The sequence below is a fragment of the Penicillium solitum genome (genome assembly GCF_028829755.1).
Source record: "Penicillium solitum strain IBT 25940 chromosome Unknown utg000004l_segment0_segment0, whole genome shotgun sequence".
Classification (NCBI taxonomy): Eukaryota; Fungi; Ascomycota; class Eurotiomycetes; order Eurotiales; family Aspergillaceae; genus Penicillium; species Penicillium solitum.
Genome location: NW_027072124.1, coordinates 1,928,250 through 1,948,173, shown reverse-complemented (window position 1 = coordinate 1,948,173; position 19,924 = coordinate 1,928,250). Strand labels below are relative to the sequence as shown.

At 48.0% G+C, this 19,924-nt stretch overlaps 8 protein-coding genes across 8 annotated transcripts; 4 read left to right on the top strand and 4 right to left on the bottom strand.

Moving 5' to 3' along the window:
• Positions 1-254: 254 nt before the first annotated feature.
• On the bottom strand, positions 255-1,410 carry N7455_006747 (alpha/beta fold hydrolase; the record flags this gene model as incomplete). Its single annotated transcript, XM_040953593.2, has 2 exons — positions 1,154-1,410; positions 255-1,091 (listed from the first exon to the last, which is right to left on the bottom strand). Exons 1-2 carry the CDS (start codon positions 1,328-1,330, stop codon positions 255-257), a joined length of 1,014 nt encoding a protein of 337 aa, XP_040815928.2. The 5' UTR covers positions 1,331-1,410.
• A 791-nt stretch (positions 1,411-2,201) lies between these two features.
• On the top strand, positions 2,202-3,979 carry N7455_006746 (pyridoxal phosphate-dependent decarboxylase family protein; the record flags this gene model as incomplete). Its single annotated transcript, XM_040953688.2, has 2 exons — positions 2,202-2,246; positions 2,333-3,979. 2 exons carry the CDS (start codon positions 2,202-2,204, stop codon positions 3,977-3,979), a joined length of 1,692 nt encoding a protein of 563 aa, XP_040815916.2.
• Positions 3,980-4,252: 273 nt separating this feature from the next.
• Positions 4,253-6,929, bottom strand: N7455_006745 (RINT-1 family protein; the record flags this gene model as incomplete). Its single annotated transcript, XM_040953702.2, has 5 exons — positions 4,253-5,860; positions 5,912-6,056; positions 6,110-6,415; positions 6,469-6,716; positions 6,783-6,929. The coding sequence occupies 5 exons, from the start codon at positions 6,927-6,929 to the stop codon at positions 4,253-4,255; spliced, it is 2,454 nt and encodes an 817-aa protein (XP_040816073.2).
• Positions 6,930-7,050: 121 nt separating this feature from the next.
• On the top strand, positions 7,051-9,534 carry N7455_006744 (putative DNA ligase I; the record flags this gene model as incomplete). Its single annotated transcript, XM_040953542.2, has 1 exon — positions 7,051-9,534. The coding sequence occupies one exon, from the start codon at positions 7,051-7,053 to the stop codon at positions 9,532-9,534; it is 2,484 nt and encodes an 827-aa protein (XP_040816035.2).
• Positions 9,535-9,738: 204 nt separating this feature from the next.
• N7455_006743 (SDR family oxidoreductase) lies at positions 9,739-11,096 on the bottom strand (the record flags this gene model as incomplete). The annotated part of the gene is made up of 4 exons (XM_040953544.2): positions 9,739-10,298; positions 10,352-10,535; positions 10,615-10,840; positions 10,978-11,096. The coding sequence occupies 4 exons, from the start codon at positions 11,094-11,096 to the stop codon at positions 9,739-9,741; spliced, it is 1,089 nt and encodes a 362-aa protein (XP_040815881.1).
• A 2,068-nt stretch (positions 11,097-13,164) lies between these two features.
• N7455_006742 (uncharacterized protein) lies at positions 13,165-13,797 on the top strand (the record flags this gene model as incomplete). Its single annotated transcript, XM_040953662.2, has 1 exon — positions 13,165-13,797. One exon carries the CDS (start codon positions 13,165-13,167, stop codon positions 13,795-13,797), a length of 633 nt encoding a protein of 210 aa, XP_040815941.2.
• A 941-nt stretch (positions 13,798-14,738) lies between these two features.
• N7455_006741 (uncharacterized protein) lies at positions 14,739-16,758 on the bottom strand (the record flags this gene model as incomplete). Its single annotated transcript, XM_040953714.2, has 3 exons — positions 14,739-15,471; positions 15,527-16,212; positions 16,264-16,758. The coding sequence occupies 3 exons, from the start codon at positions 16,756-16,758 to the stop codon at positions 14,739-14,741; spliced, it is 1,914 nt and encodes a 637-aa protein (XP_040816072.2).
• A 724-nt stretch (positions 16,759-17,482) lies between these two features.
• On the top strand, positions 17,483-19,661 carry N7455_006740 (flavin-containing monooxygenase; the record flags this gene model as incomplete). Its single annotated transcript, XM_065605418.1, has 9 exons — positions 17,483-17,645; positions 17,712-18,119; positions 18,176-18,240; positions 18,290-18,506; positions 18,742-18,815; positions 18,881-19,083; positions 19,133-19,304; positions 19,370-19,477; positions 19,542-19,661. 9 exons carry the CDS (start codon positions 17,483-17,485, stop codon positions 19,659-19,661), a joined length of 1,530 nt encoding a protein of 509 aa, XP_065461272.1.
• Positions 19,662-19,924: the final 263 nt, after the last annotated feature.

The window sequence follows — 19,924 nt, the reverse complement described above, 5'->3', positions numbered from 1 at the left end:
CCGCCGCTCGATAAGACCGGAAGGTGTAAACCGTCCATACAGTGTGGTAGGTGATCTAGCACTTCATTATACATGTTCGAAGACGTACTGTAGCCGGTTTAATCCTGTTTCTCCCCTGTATCAGCTCTCACTAATCGATATCGCCGTGCAAACTACAAATGTCGGACTCCAGGAACCTTCATATACACTTAAAAAAGAAACTTTTGAATATTCGAAAAATAATGTACATGAAGTTCACAGATATCCAACACTCTTCAAACAAGAGTCACCTGGTCCGCCAAAAAGGACAAATCCACACTTGGGATACCATGGGAATCCTCCCCAAAGAACGTGAACAACCGATCAGCAACCCATCCAGGATTTTCATCCAACACCCAATGGCCAGCCTTTGGCACTACATCAACTTGAAGGTCGCTGGCCACCGACCCAAAGATTTGCTGCAACACATCCTCCGGCGCAAAACTCGCCTCACCTCCAAGAGCCAACACCGGCATTGGCAACGGGTTAGCACCAAGTGATGCCTTGAAGAATGAAGCGTCTTGGGTAACCGTAGATACGGAGAATATGCTCAGCATACTTCGCAAGAATCCCGGTTTCGAGATAGACGTTGCGTAGCGATTCAAATGATCCTCGCTGATGGCTTCGTTGCCGGAATATGAAGCGTGCCAGAAGTACCAAGCCAGCATCTCCTTCTCGCGGCCTTGGATGAAGTATTGTGCTGCGTCCGGGACACTAAAGAAGCCGAGCTGCCAATTCTTGTACAAGTCCCAGCCGATGCCACCGCCTGAGCTTGGAGTCCAGAACTCCTCGTATCCGAATCCGGGAAGGGCATACTCGGAGAAGCCGATTCGCTTCACGGAAGAAGGATATTTAGCTGCAAACGCAGCTGCAATTCCAGAGCCCTTGTCGTGTGAAAATATGTAGGTTGAGTTGATGTCTAGGAAGTCTAGTATTGCTTTGAAGTCATCGGCGTGTGCAGAGGCGGTATAGTTGCCGTCTGCTGGGATTGAAGAGTCTCCGGCACCACGGTTGTCCGCACAAATCACGGTGTAGTTTTCGGCCAGGATTGGGGCGATGTTAGTGTAGGAGAGCTAGAAGAGAAACCCAGGAGTTAGCATGGATTTCTTCAGGACATGACAATGTCGTAGCTCACACTATGTTGAGGGTTTCCATGGATTAGGAGGATAGGAGGCCCAGTGCCGTAATATCGTAGGTGAATGCTAACGTCCTCATTTACTTGAATGCGTTGATGAGGCCATGAGTCCCAGGAAGGAATGTCGGCAACGCAGACGCAGACAAGCTGGAGGATTGAGAGAAGAAGACCGCGCATTTTCTTCCGTTTATGTGAACGGCAGTGTTCAGACTGGAGATTTTAGGGATACAATATAGGAGCAAAGCTGATTTTTAACCATTTATGATCTTTTTATATTCATCTTCATATCTCAATAGTTGTAAATATTACGTCAAATTCGCCCTTCGGCACTTTGTGAAGTCCAGCTTAATAATTCGAATTGATTCGGGATGTTGAGAAGCGAGGGTTCTTGATTTTCGAGCATATATACTCATGTCTTTATTTGGTTATCTACATATGTATACATATGTATTATCTACTTTGTATAGTCATTTGAAGCAACCATGGTAGTCGAGGGGCCTCTTTTTCAAGTCCCCAGTTCTTTGGGCAATTAGGGTTTCTCCCGTCCCTATGTCCTATTTACCAAATTAACCAAATAGTTGCTGCTCGGACTTGTAAAGCCTTGACATAATTCCATAGTTAAACAACCTTGGGAACTGGGTTGTAGAAACTAGAATCCCTAAATTCCCGAGGCTGTTCTGAATGACACGCGGATTATATAGCCCGCGAAGCCTGATAACCACAGGGCGCCGGGTTCCTGCAGATCAGCCTCAATCATAACATCCTTGTCTGCATATGATATATGCAAGGAATCTACGGAGTACATAAGAAGTAATTGTAATTATACAAATATGAGTATAGCTGAGTACTCCATATAGACCAATGCTCCAGGCCCGAGGAGAACGGATGATGTCAGGCTCTGCGGGATTGTCGCCATCTCCGAGATCGCCGGGTAAACTTTTTTTTCTCTTTCAATTGCGCCTTTCGCCCTGTTTGCTTTTCTATTTCTTCTGTATAGACTCGCTCCTATATTGCATTTTTACATACTAGAACGTGAGAATCTGTACAAATGTCAGGCATTGCGCAGCCCAACCGCGCCGATGAAGTGCAAAGCGTGAGTCAACTCCATGTCGCAACGATCTGCACCCCGCCAGATTCTTTATTTAATATCTCTGATACTAATACGCTAACTCTACTCAGCTTCTGAAAGCAGTGGAAGACCTTCTCATCCCCTTTATCCGATCCGCAGATGAGGATCCCCGCGGGTCCTCGACACAGAAAAATGGCACCAACGGCACCAACGGCACGAATGGACATACTGGACTGGCTGGGACCTCGTTGGTAGACTATAAGAAGCCTGAAGAACTGCGGGATATCCTTCAGCTCGAGATCCCAGAGAAAGGCACCAAGCAGGAAGGCCTCATCGAGGTCTTGCAAAAGGTCTTGAAATACTCGGTCAACACCTGGCACCAGGGCTTTTTGGACAAGCTGTATGCGTCAACCAATGCGCCCGGCGTGGCAGCAGAGCTCATCCTCGCTACCTTGAACACCAACGTACACGTCTACCAAGTGTCCCCCGCGCTGACAGTCATTGAGAAATATACCGGCCAACGGTTGGCGAACCTCTTCGGCCTGAACGGTCCACGAGCAGGAGGTATCTCCGTACAAGGCGGATCCGCATCGAACACCACCTCCGTTGTCATTGCGCGCAACAACCTCTACCCCAGCACAAAAACAGACGGAAATGGCGCATACAAGTTTGTGCTCTTCACAAGCGCGCACGGCCACTACAGCGTGGAAAAGGCGGCGCAAATGCTCGGGTTCGGCAGCAGTGCCGTCTGGCCCGTTCCCATCGACAAAGTCGGCCGCATGATCCCAGCCGAGCTGGAGAAACTGGCCCAAAAGGCGCAGACCGAAGGCCGAACGCCGTTCTATGTCAATGCCACTGCAGGCACAACCGTCATGGGCTCTTTCGACCCCTTCAACGAAATCGCAGCCATTTGCCAAAAATACAATATGTGGTTCCACATCGACGGGTCCTGGGGCGGCTCGTTCGTCTTCTCCCAGCGTCAGAAGCATAAGCTAGCCGGCGCAGAGAAAGCAAACAGCATCGCCATCAACCCGCACAAAATGCTCGGCGTTCCGGTCACATGCTCGTACCTGCTGGCCTCCGATATGCGCCAGTTCCACAAGGCGAATACCCTCCCCGCGGGATATCTATTCCACAACGAAGAAGACGAGCCCGCTGCCAACGGCAATGAATTGGAAGTCGACTCCCCCGAAGTGTGGGACCTGGCAGACCTCACTCTCCAATGCGGTCGACGTGCGGATTCCCTCAAGCTGTTTTTGGGTTGGACATACTACGGCAGCGAGGGCTACCAGCAGCAGATCGACTCGGCATGCGACATCGCCGCGCACTTGGCTAATACCATCGCGCAACATCCCGATTTCGTTCTTATTAGCGAGAACCCCCCGCCTTGTCTGCAGGTGTGCTTTTACTACGCCCCAGGCAAGGAGCTCGTGTACCCGCGTGGCATTGTCTCGAATGAGACACAGCGTGCGAAGAATAACAGCAAGGTCACTGAGCAGGTGACGCATGCGATCGTGCCCAAGGGCTTCATGGTGGACTTTGCGCCTCCTAGTGGGGACGAGGATGCGGCTGGGAATGGGAAGTTCTTCCGGTGTGTGGTGAATGTCCAGACGACCAAGGAGACCGTCGATTCGCTTGTCCGCGCCATCGAGGAGGTGGGTCCTGGTATTATTGAGTCTTTGAAGGCGAGTAACTCGGCCGTTCCGCAGAAGCGGCTTGGTGAGCGTGGACACGGGCCTGTTGTCCATCGCGTTTGAGCAGGTGCGTGATTTGTTTTCTTTTGGTTTACTTGCACATATAGAGTACAGCTTATGGACATGAGAGACGGGATACGACATATAAGATATCTGGTGCAGTATATAAGGCTGTGTATCAATTTGACACCCTAAGAACAGGATGAGCCAATATCTTGGAGCTCAAATGTAGAGGTTGTAGAGTAGTCGGCATAGTTTCAAACTATACCTACCTGAACAGTAGTAATAAATTCTGTGCAAGGAGAATAGCTTGGGTATAGAGTGATATCAAAGCCATCAACTGCCAATCTCGACCCTACGTTCCAACACGGAGCGAGCCTCAGCTTCCGATAGAGAGTCGATCTCTAATTCAGCAAGCACACCCCGTGCACTCTCGTTGTCTCTAAACAGCCTCTTCTCCACATCCCATAGCCTTAAAGGCATGTCCTCCTTTGCAGAGACGTCCCCTTGCTCGGCCGTACTCAAGCAAAGTATACGCAGTCCCTCGCTGAGCCTTTTGATGGTCTGCAATGAGATGCCCGCCTGGCTAGACGCACCAAGTGCAGAATCCACAACGTGACACAGATGGTCGACATCGCTGGCAAGCTGGGCTGCTCCGGTCTCAGAAAAGGTGTGTTTGGTCAGGACGCTGTCCCAGATGTAGCTCTGAACTGACAACAGGAGCTGGCGCGAGACTCGTCGTAGAGGCGCAGTTCCCAGTGCGCGAGAGAGGAAGGAGAGCTGCGTGGACAAGACACGCATTGCATGGGCGAGATCGGAAGTGGGTGAGAGGGGAGATGCCGTCGCTGTGGCAGAGGGGGTCGACAGCGTTGCCCATGTGGATACGCGAGAGTAGGGCTTCAGAGCGGCGAGTATATTAGAGGTCAAGGTGGATGTGATGATAGTTTCCGAGCGAAGTCGGAGACGACGGTAGGCGGATGCCGTCTCATCGAAGAGAGCGCCGTCGGATGAGGTCGCGGCCTGGGGGCCGTTGTTGTTGGCCACTGCAGGTGAGGTACGCGACGCTACCTCTGCGACAGACATAGTACCAGCTACGTTGCGACCGCTATCTCGGTTTTGTCGAACCCGATCTTGAAGTTCGGACCAGAGCTCAACGAAGAACACATCGTTGCTCCAATCCTCCATCTTCTTTTCGAGGTATTCGGCACTTCCAAAAACTCTGCAAAGCCGCTCCAGCCCAGCGACACCCTCGACGCTGGCCTGCCCGTCGGCTCCCTGTACAGTACGTCCAAGCGTGGACGTCATGGCGAGATAGGCCTCTAGTGCAGAATAGAGGCGCTCATGGAACTGGTCAAAAATCGTGATTTGAATGTCAATGAGGAACCGCAGCTTCTGACTAAAAGATGACAGGGGCTGATAGCGCTCGGTTATGGTTTCGAGAAGGTCATTCACGCGGATTGCAGCTTTTGTTGGTTTCGTTGCAGTGAGTTCCATGCCATCGTAGTCGATTTCTCCACTGTCCGCGGTGTCGATGATATCCTTGTATCGCGCCAACGCAAAGTCCTTCTCAACTTCAAGCCATCGATCATACCAGCCCTGTTTGGTCAACACTTCCCAGGTCACGCCCTTCCAATTGTCGTCCGCATATGGATCTGGCATATAGTTCCAAGTTTCTCGGATCTCGTTATCAAAGTTCATCAGTTCATGAATGAAGTGGCTGAGCAATTGAGGGTAGTTTGAGATTTGGGGGAGGAACAAGCTGATCTTCTGTCTCAGCATAGGAAGCAATGCGGTAATGTAACTGTGTGATGCATTGTAAAAGTTCCATTCCAGACTTGGACCGACTGCTTCGGCCCGTTCATCGAAGATGGGTTGCAGATAAGAGACGAAAAACCCGCCGTATTGATTGACAAGGTCCATTATGTGCGAGAGGAAATATTCCGGCTAGAACCCAAGTTAGCATTCTATTTCTGCGTAGATATAGAGCGACATTACCTTATCCAGTCGGTTGGTTGGCTTGTCCCCACTGAAGTGGTATTTGAATCGGAGATCGAGATGATGCACCATAACCTCTAACGGGAACAGAACTGGTGGCTCAAAGCTCAGCCCGGAAGCTAGTGCGTCACGGATTTGAAGTTCACTAAGAAAAAACTTGTTAGAATATGCATCCAGGCATGAAGTGGCTGATCATACGGTAATTGCAGGTCGATCAACAGTTCAACATCTTGTCTCCACCGGGCCAGGAGTTGGTCGGTGACATTCAATTGTCTTGTCGGCCATTTCAACTCTTCAAGCGTCTTCTGCAGCCGGCCACTAAAGTATGTCTTCATCTGTTGTCTCAGTGCAGAGGCTAGTTTGTCTGTATAGTCGACAAGATGGGGGGCCGCCCCTTCGGCAGCAGGCTGGGCGTCCTTCAGTAGTCCGACGATGGTTCGTAGTCGGGCATAGGGCTTCAAAGCGGCGCGGGGTTCGGAGGCAATGTCTGCCAAAGCTTGCTTGCTGTATTGCAGTCTCAGTATCCAGCCCCTCATGATTGGTGAAAGTGGCATTACCTCAATTCTTCAGCTTCCTTGAGCAACTCCACATATCCCTTGGATAATTCAAGCCGCTGGAGCTTCTCCATGCTCTTTTCCAGACTCCGTACCGCTTCATCACTGGTCTCGGATTGTGTGATGGCCATTAATCGTCGGTCGATGTCCGCTTGCTCCGCAGTGAACGCCTCGGCTTGCTTTCGAGTAGCTTCGGCATGGTCGTTAGATGCTTTCGTCGCATTTGAAAGTGCTTCGCCGGCTTCCGCTAACTATTTGGTCGTGAGTTTGTGTCAGTAATGTTTAGAGAGAAGGTCGGGATTGTGGGGGAGCGGTACCTGCTTCCGCTGAAGCTCTTGTTGCGCGCGTAGACTGGAGAGCAGCGAATCTAAACTCTCCAGATCGGCAGAAACCTGAATTTTGTCATTTAAATAATCTTCGACCCGAGTCCGCTCATGCGAAGATAATTCCGTGAGGGGGGCCATCGTTGAAGGGGGAAACTTGACTGCGGAAGCGCGAGGTGTCGCGAATGTTGATCTCCGCCTTTTGGACTGACGTCTTCCGCAGTGGCAACCATGAGCTCTTACACTATCAACACTTTGAATAATGTCCAGTCCTGCAAAGAAGCGGAAAAGAAATGGAGATTCGTCGCAGCCAACTCGGAGTATTCAGTCGTTCTTTAAAGGACAGACCACAGAACAAATCAATTTAAAAGTCCCCGATGTCACAGAGCAAACTCTCTCTGATGAAGCTCTTGCGCGCAAGCTACAGACCGAGTGGAATGAGCAAGAAAATACAAGCACACCTACCGAAGATACAAAAGAAGATACGCAGATCAATACAGCTCCATCTACATTAGACTCGCCTGTTTCACCCCCGGTAGCGCCGGTGATACCAAAGAAGAGCACTCTCTCACTACAGTCATCAGGTGGCACGGAGGATACAATATCCCTTGCTATTTCTCTCGATCAAAGCCCCCAGACCTTCGATGCGAGCCAATACGCAGCAGAACTGCGGTCGCATTGGGCAACAGAAGGCGGTGATGCTTCTTACGCTTTATTGACGAGAGCCTTTGTCCTGGCGAATGCGACGACCAGTCGAATAAAGATTGTCGATACGCTGGTCAACTTTCTTCGGGTTCTCATTGAAGGGGATCCATCGAGTGTCCTGCCTGCTGTGTGGCTAGCAACCAATTCCATATCACCTCCTTACGAAGAACTAGAGCTAGGTCTGGGGGGCTCTTCCATCTCCAAGGCACTAAAACGGATATACGGCCTCAATAGCCAAGGGCTTAAGACACTGTATGATAAGCATGGCGACGCAGGAGATGTTGCATTCGAAGCCAAAAAACGACAATCATTCACGCTGGTGAAACCGAAGCCGTTAAGAATCAAGGGAGTATACCAGTCGCTTCAGAAAATTGCCACTAGCAAAGGACCTGGTAGTCAAGAGACCAAGCAGAGGATCGTCGAGAAGCTTCTACAGGATACGCGCGGCGCCGAGGAGAGTCGATACATTGTCCGGACATTAGTCCAAAACCTGCGAATTGGTGCAGTCAAGACGACGATGCTGATTGCTCTCGCTCGAGCTGTCTTGTATTCCAAGCCAGTCGGGGCGGATTTTGAGGTTCACCCGCATCAACTTGCACGCTTGAAGAAAGACGAGCTTGCGGAAATCTACAACAATGCGGAAGAAATCGTGAAAGCGTCATATGCTAGACATCCTAATTACAATGATTTGGTGCCCTGCTTATTAGAGATCGGGCCCACGGAAGAGCTTTTGGTCAGATGCGGCCTAACGATGCACATTCCACTAAGGCCTATGCTAGGCAGTATCACACGCGATCTGTCGGAGATGTTGACAAAGCTTCAAGGCCGAGACTTCAGCTGCGAGTATAAGTATGACGGGCAACGTGCGCAGGTACACTGTGGCGAGCAAGGGAAAGTCTCTATCTTCTCGCGCCATCTGGAACTCATGACGGAGAAGTACCCAGATCTCGTCTCCCTGGTCCCGCAAATACGGGGAGAAGGTGTGTCCAGCTTTATACTGGAGGGAGAAGTAGTTGCCGTGGACCGTGAGACTGGCGATCTTAAGCCATTCCAAGTCTTGACCAATCGTGCAAAGAAGAACGTTGAAATCGGAGACATCAAAGTCAATGTCTGTCTTTTCGCATTCGACCTCATGTATCTCAACGGCGAGCCTTTGCTAGATCGCCCCTTTCGAGAACGTCGCGAACTACTTCGAAGTCTCTTTGTAGAGATTCCAAAACATTTCGGCTGGGTGAAGAGCATGGATGCGACATCAGCGGATTCCGAGACTGTCCTCGAGTTTTTCAAATCTGCTATCGATGTCAAGTGCGAGGGAATCATGGTTAAACTCCTCGATAACAAGCCCAGTGCGAACACTCAAGTCAACAACAACCTCCTCAACGAAACGGCCACCACAACCACCGAGCAACCAAACCAACAAGTAAAACCCAAAGAGAAAGCCACCCGACGCAAACCCCTCCTCTCAACCTACGAACCAGACAAACGCCTCGAATCCTGGCTCAAAGTAAAAAAGGACTACAGCACCTCCTCCGAAACCCTCGACTTGATCCCGATAGCCGGGTGGCACGGCCAAGGCCGCAAAGCGAAATGGTGGTCTCCGATCTTACTAGCAGTACGCAACCCGGAAACGGGAACCCTAGAAGCCGTAACAAAATGCATGTCCGGGTTCACGGACAAATTCTACCAAAGCAACAAAGAAAAGTACGCGCATGGCAGCCCCAACGTCATCTCGCGTCCCAGCTACGTCGAGTATCATGGCGAACCAGATGTGTGGTTTGAGCCGTGCGAAGTGTGGGAAATGGCTTTCGCGGATATCACGCTCAGTCCTACGTACCCGGCTGCTATTGGACTGGTGAGCGATGAGCGCGGGTTGAGTCTGCGCTTTCCACGCTTTATTAAGGTTCGTGAGGATAAGTCTATTGATGAGGCCACCTCGTCGGACTACCTGGCGTTGCTGTGGCGGAAGCAAATGGAGCGGACGGGGGAGGCTGGGGAAGTTGGGGAGGTTGGGGAGGCTTGTCTAGAGGAGGGAATGGAATAGATGTGTTTGGATGTGTTTATGTCAAATACCATGGTGAAAACTATGTACATTGCCCTCGACCATTCTCGCCCTGCCGCTAGGCTGGTATATGTGCCATTCAGATTAGTACTTCAACCTTGCGGGAGATCTGACTACATGTTTTGTCTCAAATGAAGAAACCCTCTTCAAGCTATACCGAGAGCTATCGAGTATGCCACTCCCAACCTAGGGAGAAGGCAAGACACCAGCATTCTGGTAGGACTTGAAGGTCTTCAGCCACGTGTCATAGGTGTCATCGTGGCGGGTCCAGCCGAGGCTTCTCGCCTTGCGCACGGTGCTAATGAGTGGCGACTTCATCACACTAGGTGTGATATACCAGTTCATCAGGGCGAATGAGTCTAGCTGGAAAGCGTCGGGGTCACCGCCATTCTTAGCCACAATACTCTCCCAAACAGGACGCTTGTCCTTGGCCCACTCAAGCATGTCCATGGGCTCAGTGGCTTCCGTGGGCTCACTCGAGCCTAGCGGGGCGTTGAAGTAGTCAGATAGAAGGTGCCAAAGGAACTTCCAGACAATCATATCGCCGTTGAAGTGATTGAACGCCTCATCCTTGCAGCAGTCCTGGGTAGCAGCCCACACGGTCAAGTCGGCAATACCAGGGGCGTAAGACTGGCTCTCGACCCGAAGGTAGCCGCTCAAGCTTCCTGGCCATTTGGGAGGCACGCCGAGCTCACGACAAATGAGGAAGTACTGAGCAATGGGCAGAGCCTCGTTGATGCCAATGTCTGTTATTCATTCCGTCAGTCTCGCAGCAACGAAAATATTTGGGGTGTCCTACACTGAGAGGCATATCCGATAATTCCCATGGGACGAATGATGTTGTAGCTCCAGGTTTGGCGACGCTTTTGGATAGTGAACATGTCATCCTCCTGCTCATAGTAGAAGATGGATTCAGGTCCATCATATCTAGGCATCTCTTCCACGAGTGGGGATGTCATCTCTCGGAATTGAAATCCGTAATGCTATATAAAAATTAGAGAGTGCAATCTTTGAGACCTGAAGCAGAGAATGATTCTAGTAAATCGAAGAATCACAGCGTACCTTTCCACCTGTCTGTAGAACAACACGCTGCAATTTCGGACAAGCTTGATCCACAGCTTCCAAATAGTTTCGGAACAGGGGGCCGTTCTTCTCATGAAGTTTAGAGAAGTCGTTGTTGTGGATATACGACGTGAAGAATGCATGTGTGACATCTCCACAGAGTTCTTTGATCTGTTCCACAATGCTCGCTGGAGATTTCAAGAAGTCCAGCGCAATGAACTCAACCCTGGGATCGGTGAAGCGAGCATTTAGTGGCCTGCGTGAGGTGATGATGATCTTCGACCTTTTTTCTCCAAAATTCTAGTTAGGAAAAAAACAAATCCATCTGAGGGGTCGCATGTCAAGGAATTCGGGATCTCTCACCATTCGGTTTCGGGTCGCCGAGTAAGATATTCAACAATGGCATGACCAGTGATTCCATTGGCACCAGCAACGAAAGCAACGCTGCTGCTGGGCGAATTGAGTGGACGCAGGTGGCTCATGATGGCAAAGAAAGACGCTGGATGATGATTCTAATGCTGAGTGCTGATGCTGGAGAGAAAATTCAAGCTGAAAAGCGACATGTCTTATAGTCCTCTTGCTATCTCCTGTCAGCCCGATCGCCCGATCGAAACCGACTATGACGACCCTGACCGGCGCAAATGTCGATCACGGTCTTTGTCCCTTATTGGGAAATCCCAGGGCAGCAGATGTGGTAAGACATCTCGGAATAAGGGAATTATGTATAACGCGCGTTCCGATGGGAGATTTTCAAAGAAATTGCACACCTGCATCTGTAGACGTGGTGTGGGCTTGATGCAGATAGGTCCACGGATCTTCCCAGGTACCACTAGGCTACCCCATGCCCCCATATGTCCCCATACCTCCGGACCAATTGCTGTCTAGTTCCATCCTTGGCATTCTACCTAGGTAGCATCCACTTTGCGATATGAGCCACAATTCCCACTTCTGCTTGGACTTTTGAAAATATCAAGACTTTCGGTACGGAGTGATGCCGAAAATGAGCAGCACCCAAAAAAAGTATGCTCATGTTCCAGCTGGGACCGGTCGAGTTACCCACCAGGGGGTTTACTTTCGATGGATTTGCACTCCTCCAAGACGAGACAGCATATGTTTCATTAGGGTGACTCCTAGTGGTCATGTTCGTAGGATCGCTGGAGGTCAGTTCATGTTGGCAATGCTTCGTCCAAGGGGCTGTCTTGTAGGCTCCGTGTCTCTATATATCTCTTGTGCACTTGTCAAGCTGCATAAACCAAAGTACAATGTAAAGATGGTGGATCAGGTCTAGAAAGCTGTGCTATACCTAGGCATCTCCTCTTGGCTTTTAGGTATTTTTCCTCCAATATTTTCTACATTTTTTTCTTTGAACAACTCCAAAAGAGGGAACCCTCTTTTTCTGGGATTTACTTTCGCAACTAGTGCATTAACAGTGAAACTTATCCTATAGCTAACCGATTTTGTCTGTTCTCATGTATAGTACAGACTCCAATGAGCACAGGAACGTACTTTATGAACATGAATCCTTCAAATGTTCCGTAATTCCGAACCCCGAAAAGTTCAATACAAGTCGTCGGACGGCTTCTAAGAAAGGCTAGCGCCTAGGCAAGCTTTCGGGCTCAGGTAAAATGCCTATTTGATTTCTAAATTCCCCGGCTCTAAAATTGCTTAGCCTGGTATATGTACTTATATCCTACTATTACTACTATTTTCTGACAACTGGGTATGGAGCATTATGACACAAGCGACGATGATTGCAGTTTCTCCCGAGATTGTTTCATCCTGGCTCCGCAAATGGGTTCCAAAGGAGGAGCTAAATTAATCATCAAAGGATCTCTCACCCAGCAGAATCCAAATCGCTAAGTGCTGTTTTTCATGATGTTCAGAACGAATTTCGCTACGGAAAAGGACTATTCGGTTGTCAACCGTTTATCACTGTGCATGCGAGATATGCGCCGACGAAAAAATCGAAGTGGGATGTTCCTTCAATCTGAATGCGAGGATGATCCGAGAAACTGGAACGCAGACATACGAAGTTGCATTGAAGGAGATACTATTGTCTACGAAGTTGGAAAAGGTGGTGTTCGAGCAGTTAGTGGTCGAGATTGAATATGAGAGTCTCAACGTACATAATTCCCCGATTAGGGGAAATTCCGGGAGGACCCGCAGACAGCAGGAGGGAAGCCCGGTCATTGGCCAGAATCGTTCGTGTAAGTGAACCCGAAGGGTTTAGTGCCGGGTAATGGCACGGTATTGCCACTCGATGGGGGCAGTCAGAGACTGACCGCCTGCTTAAACAGGCGATTCTTGGCAAGTAACCCCACCCGCTGCTGTCTGAAAAAAGAAATGACCTATTTAGGTAATTCTTGGCACGAAGTGCCATATCACGTTATGTGTGATGTAGTTATATAAGGGGACTAAGATTCCCGACAGTTTGAACAGAGTTAAACTATTTTTTGGATAACAAAAATGTTCGGTAAATTTCGAGCAGGCCCTGTGAGCGAACAATCCCGAGCGGGAACAAACACATTGTCGTCTTCAGTTAATACCAAAATGTTCGATAAATTTCGAGCAAGCTCTGTGAGCGGACAGTCAAAGAAGTCTTCCAGGGTATCTAGGTCTTCTTCCCAAACGGGAAGAAGTACTTCTGTGTCTTCAGCACTAACCGAAGATCGGTTGCGCCATCGAGGTGTCTTTTTGACCTATTCTCAATGCTCTATCGAATCGAAAGATGAGTTCGAAAAAGGGTTTAGCTATATGCTAGAACGAAGGGATCTTAGGACGGCGACATACTATGGTTGTCGCGAGAACCATGAAACCGAAGGGATTCATTACCATGTGCTGGTAAACCTTGGGAAACAACCCAACTGGTCTCCCAAGCATGCGCAATCCGTATTCCTAGTGGAAGGCAACGAATGTCGATCGTTGAATATATCTACGCCTCAGCTTCAGCCGAAGCAAAGGCTTTCTCAATTCATTGAGAAACATGTCAATTACTGTGAAAAGGAGAAAGGCGGCGATTGTTTTGGAGAGCGTCCAGAGTTCTCTGTTAAGAAAAAGCTGGAGCGCAAGCGGAAGTGGGAGGAGATTGGGTTCCAGCCGACGGCGCCAGCGAAGTTAGCGATGCTTAAGGAAGAGTTTCTTGGCGTCTTTTTCCAAAATAGCGCCAAGGACGAACGACATTGAATGAAGAGAACATGTTGTTGAGAACGAGCGGAAGAGGGAACCACGCGAGGCTCAAGGTTGAATCTACCCTGTGTATACTTCTGCTCTATTTCTATTTTCTGGCTTCTTCAATACAGAATGTTTATCGAGGCTCTAAGAGTTATAAATGCTTATATCTCTAAAAGAAAAGCTCCTATAAAATGGAGCCGAAGAGAAGGGCAAGAAAAATATTATTTCCTATCTATCACATGGTATTCCATAGATTCATGCCCCATGCAGCCCAACATCCCCCTCACCGCGTAAGTGTTTAACACTAATTCTCCTGCTGGTTCATGTAGCCCAAATATTCTGCATGTGTGATGTACGCTAGCCAATCTAACAAGGTCCCAGGTTCAAATTAATCCTTGCTTAATGTCTAAATAAAGCTATCTGCCGTACATATTCACCTTTGTATCAAGTCCTATACACGTTCATAGAATAATCCTACAGGACTACATAATTAACCAAGAACTACAATGCAGGGTAGGCTTAACCACCTATTCACGGAACGGCTAACCTTTTTTGAGTGTAGAAGTTACGAATTAATATCGGTATAGGTAAGATTGGGCGGCTTGGGCGGTTGATTCTCGGGGATTGATGATATGGTGATCATATCTTCAGCGCTACTTAGATCAATTGGTTACAGCTGATTGGATCATCTCCAATCCAGACCATAAGCTGCATACAATAATATAAAATTACGGGAGTGGAGGGGGTTCATAGGCCCGCAGTTAAGCCACCAAACAGGTACGCAATAACCAGATCGTGCCAACTAAAAGCAGTAAAAATAATTTCTATATGAGTTCCTCACGACGCAGAAGATGCCAAATTCGAATTAGGAGAAAAATCTCATATGCGCCCTGGGTTACCACAGCCAACCAAATACACGAACAGCACACCCAAACAGCCCAATTAGCCCCCGCTTATCTATAAAAATAGCCACTCAGGGCCGTCAACGCTCGAACCCCCACAAAATAAACTCCTAGCACTATCAAGACGTTCTCGTAACGTGATACTGGAAGGTCGCACAACATCCACCACAGACCCCTCCAATATAGCCCCAAGACTACCGTGCGCAGCAGCAACTCGTAAACGGCAGCCAATTTGTAAGACCCCCACGCAAACTTCTCTGTCAGGTAGCAGTAGATCCGTGCGACCCGATATCTCCTGCGCATGTCTAAGGGGCAGTTGGAATCGGTAAAAGCATCCATAAACGTCCTCAGTCCCGTCTTCGTTTGCCATGATGGATTTCTTGCGGGATAGACCGGAAGCTCAGCGGGGACTGAAGCCGAGGGGACTTGAATTACCTTGGCATTAGGCGGGCCTATTGTTGATTCAATCAATTTCTGCAACATCGCTGGATCTGATGCCCAAAGGCGCTGGGATTCTGGATCACAGGCTTGGGGGATGTGCTCCATTTCGGAGAAAACCCCGGTTGTGGCATCCGGGTATTTCAAGATATTTGTATAGAACTGAGGTGTGAGAGGTTGTATTTGGAGGGTAGGGGGAGGTGCAGAAGTGTAAGTTTTGACTGGGGAATGCATTGACATGGGATGGAGATGTAGTGATTTGGCAGGTGTGTAGATCACCTCCAAAGGAAAACGGCATGTCTCAACAAGGTGGGAGAGGTACAGCCGAAAGAAAGGTTCCAAATCCCTATGAGGACAGTTAGAAAATTTTGAACAAAAGCAAAGGAAATTGGTGAGAATACATCTCTGTTTCCGACGCATTACGAGGGATGTTTCCCTTCTTCACGTCTGGTTTGTTCAAATAGGGCAGGTTGCCTCTGAATCGAATACGAAGTGCCTCTACCACAATCCGACCAATCGATACTGGCACAACAAATGACCAACTGAGAAGGAAGCTCGCCAGCTCCCAGGGTGATACCGAAAGAGGGTCAATTGGCGGAGCAACGGAAAAAAGACGGCTGGAAATCTTGGGCTTACCGTCGATGCTGATGAGAGTCATGTTAGAGTGCAGTGGGCCACCTTTTTCAGGTGCTGGATGCAACGGGTCCATGAATCGAAGGGCAAATCCGCCTTCAACTTTCTCGAAAGGAGAAGCAAATATGTCTTTCTCCCAGCTGCCCTTATAATACTTGGCAGTGGGAGCCGATGAGGTGAATCGAATGAGTTGATCGCCATGAGGTCCCTTCCCTAAAGCCGTGCTGAAAACCTCGCAAGTTGCCGCTTTCTCATAAGAGGAAGAGTCTTCCTTGGTTAATCGACAGAACGCATTCTTTTTTTCGCCGTATGAGTTGTTGATTTCCATGATGATTCCACTAAGCTCTTTGAGAGGCGAGTAGAGATACCAATACGAGATCGGACTTTTGGTCCACCAGAGAAACTGGGGGATGCTGATGAGATATGCATAAGGATATTGGTTTGGATCCTCGCCCTGGAAGTTTTAATATCAAGCATAGGTATTTTCCAGGTGGAACTAACATACCCGTTCTTTCAAAAAATGCTCTAGTTTTGCGGCCAAGGTCAGATGCCCATCTCCACGATGAAGATACCAACTAGTATCAATTCTAAACCAAAGTGGAATCCGAAAGATTCTTTTCACAAAAGTGTAGACGGGATTTGTGACTGGGATGTGTTGATCACTTTCAATGGAAACCACACTCCCAACACGACCACGAAGTCCAATGGGAACCCCAACGAGGAAGTAATTGATCCAGTAATGGTACTTCTCCGGGAAGAAGCGAGCATGTGTTAGACGTGCTGGATAGAGTTGAGGTCTTCCCAGTAACGTTTTCTCATCTTTGGGGTCTCCATGAGACCACAAGACCAACTTGCGCCGGATAAATGCTACCATTGACACCCAGGCAAGTAGTGTACTACCAATGGCTAGCAGGAAGAAAGGTATAAAGATCTTTATGGTCTTGATCCAACCAATATGGTGAATGGTATCCACCAAGATAGGAACAAAGACGATAGCCATGTTGGTTCCTGGCCGAGTCTTTGTGGTAGTGGAATGACTGGATGAAAGTTGAAAAGACAAAGAAGCTAATAGTTTCTGCTGTACAAACTTGAAAAGAAATACACAAGAGTATATCGGGCGAACGGAATTGTGCAATAGAGTGGAATTTGATGCAAGCAAATAAGACTAATCGATGCCGAACTATACAAGAAGTTATCACAACTCAATATATCTCCCTATTGGCACAACCATTCACCGTATCCTTCTCTCACATGCCAGTTGCAGGAAGCTAGATAATGGTGTATAGTAGGGGCATGCGTATAGACGAAATGGGTGTTATAGCAATACCAGATAGGGTTGTCTGCGTTGGGTCGTGGAGTATGTAAAGTGGGTTTGAATTGACTGCGATCAAACACGAGAAGATCAACAATCCGTAAGCGCATTTTAATTAATTCATCTCCGATAGATCTACTCTTATCGTCCTAGATATTCCGAAGGGTGTAGTGGGTTGATTGGTGACTGGTGGATCCACCAAGTTGTGTAACTCCAAGACATGTACACCATGCTAGTCACGTAGTATCTATGACCCTTTTAGCATCAAATCCCGAACTATACACGACATTCTCACAAAGAATGCTATCTTCGGGCAGCTATAAGTTCAGCCTTGAGAAATCGGTAGAAAAATCTGCGAAACACGCTCCGCTTCTCATTCATTTTGAAGAATAATCTATCTTGAATTTTCAATATGGTGCTCTCTGAGAACAAGACTTCCTCCAAGGTTCTCATCATTGGAGCTGGCTTTTCTGGTCTAGCTACAGCCTGTCAACTTCGAAGAGAGCACAATTGTGACGACTATGTGATCTATGACCGTTCACCTGCCCCAGGAGGGACTTGGTGGGCAAATAAATGTTAGTTCTTGGCTGATCTCTTTTCTCTTTTCTTCAAATGTTTCAGTGACTAACATGTCATTGTAGATCCAGGATGTGCCGTGGATATCCCAGCGGTCTTTTACAGTCTATCATTTGCCCCAAATCCCGATTTCTCGAAAGTTTACCCCCCACAAGCGGAGATATTGGAATACTTCAACAAGGTTGCGGATAAGTTTGACGTTTCTCGACACATCGTTCGGAGCACAGAATGGGAAGGGGCATATTGGCAAGACTTTACAAACAGCTGGTTGGTCAAGTTGAAGGACTTGTCCACGGGTCAAACCTTCTATCAAGAGTGTAAGATCTTGATCTCTGCTGTTGGAGCCTTAGTAAACCCAAATCGATTTGGCATTCCGGGTGTCGAAACCTTTGAAGGGGATATTGTTCATACTGCTGCATGGAAAGCGGACTTGTCTCTTCATCAGAAAGATGTGATTGTCGTTGGAAATGGATGTGAGTTACACTTTCTCTCTCTCTCCCCTAAGGGCATGTCACCAACAGTTGATCAGGTTCGGCTGCTCAGCTTATTCCCGCTATTGCTAAAGAAGCTGGAAGCATCACCCAATTTATTCGGGTAAGACACGCTTTTCACATGTGGAAGATATCATTTCTCATTAGTCCAGACACCCCAATTCTATTTGCAAAATGAAAATATGCAAATCGACGACAGGTGGAAATTCATTTTCCGCTATGTGCCCGGTGTTCTACGTTTATTGAGGCTGATTGTGTTTCTGTTTTTGGAGAGCACTGCTGTCAGATTCAATATTAATTATAAGGGAAACAAAGCCAGGAATCTATCAGCAGAGAGAAGCAAAGCTTACATTCAAAGCACTGCACCCGGTGAGCTCAATAAATGAAGATGAATAGTTGATGTCAACCATTTGCTTACTATTATGGGATTAAAGAGCAATATTGGCCCCTTTTGACCCCAAAATATGAGATTGGATGCAAGGCAAGATTTCAGAACTAAATTCGATTCTGAGATACATACTGAGTCTTCTTCTAATATAGCGCCGGATCTTCGACAACAGCAGGTATATTAGCTGCCTTCAACAAAGCAATATTCATCTTACAGATGATCCCATTGTCAAAATTTCCTCTCATTCGATTTTCACCAAGTCTGGCCAGGAATATCCTGCAGATGCAATTGTGAGTCAAAATACCCCCAGCCCTTTGCTTGTTATCCCGGCTGATCCTTATTCTCCCCAACACAGCTTCTTGCCACCGGATTCGCCCTGACGCAATACGAGGTCGAGCTGGTAGGGCGAAATGGCCGGACCCGTGACGAACACTGGGGTAACTTCGGCTACAAGGAGGCATACAAATCCGTGGCGATGTCCGGATTTCCTAATTTCTTCTATGTTCTCGGTCCCAACTCTGGTAAAGGTCACACATCTGCCATTTACTGCATTGAGAAGTATGTCAAGTTGTGTTCTGATCTCCTTTTTTCTTTTCTTTTTTCATAGCATCCCCGCTAACAGTGATACCAGCTACGTCAACCTTGTTATGAAGGCGATTGCACCGGTTCTTCAAGACCGCGCTTCATTTGTTGAGGTCAAGCCCGACAGTGAGAAAGAGTATAACGAGAATTTGCATGAGAAAATCGCTACGACGATCTTCAATAGCTCATGCAGCAGTGTAAGAAAATACATACCATCTTCTTATTCTGGAGATATATATATCTGATATCCAGTTGCTGGTAGTACTTTATCGACTACAAGTCTCAGAAGAATTGGTTCATCTACCCATGGAACTCATTTGTCATGTGGTACTCCACCCATTGGGGTCGTTCGGATGACTGGACATATGATGTAAGTTGGCCAATGAAGCCATTGATTGATTTGGGCCCGGAAGGCTGACTTGTAAATACTATAGGCCCGACCTGACAAGAACCACCGGGTGTTCTCTTTCGGTCATCTGTTACTCTTACTTGCGCTCAGCATTATTCCTATTAGCTTCAAGTTAAGCATGACAGTAAGCGAGAAACTATACTGAACGACGAGATAGAGAGAACGGACAGCAGAGAATACAAGATAGAAGATAGAGGTTATAGGATACAGGATACAGAAATATACTAGTTTTTTACTATGAATTCAAATGACAGACACGAACTCGGATTTTGGGCTCCTTGATTTCTGAGTGTGAACTATTCAGAGTGTGATTTCACTTCGGAATATCTCGTGTTGACATAGCCCCGTGTAGATCAATTAGATATCTGGCACCCTGTACTTTCTATTCGCTCTAATGTCCTTTATCTA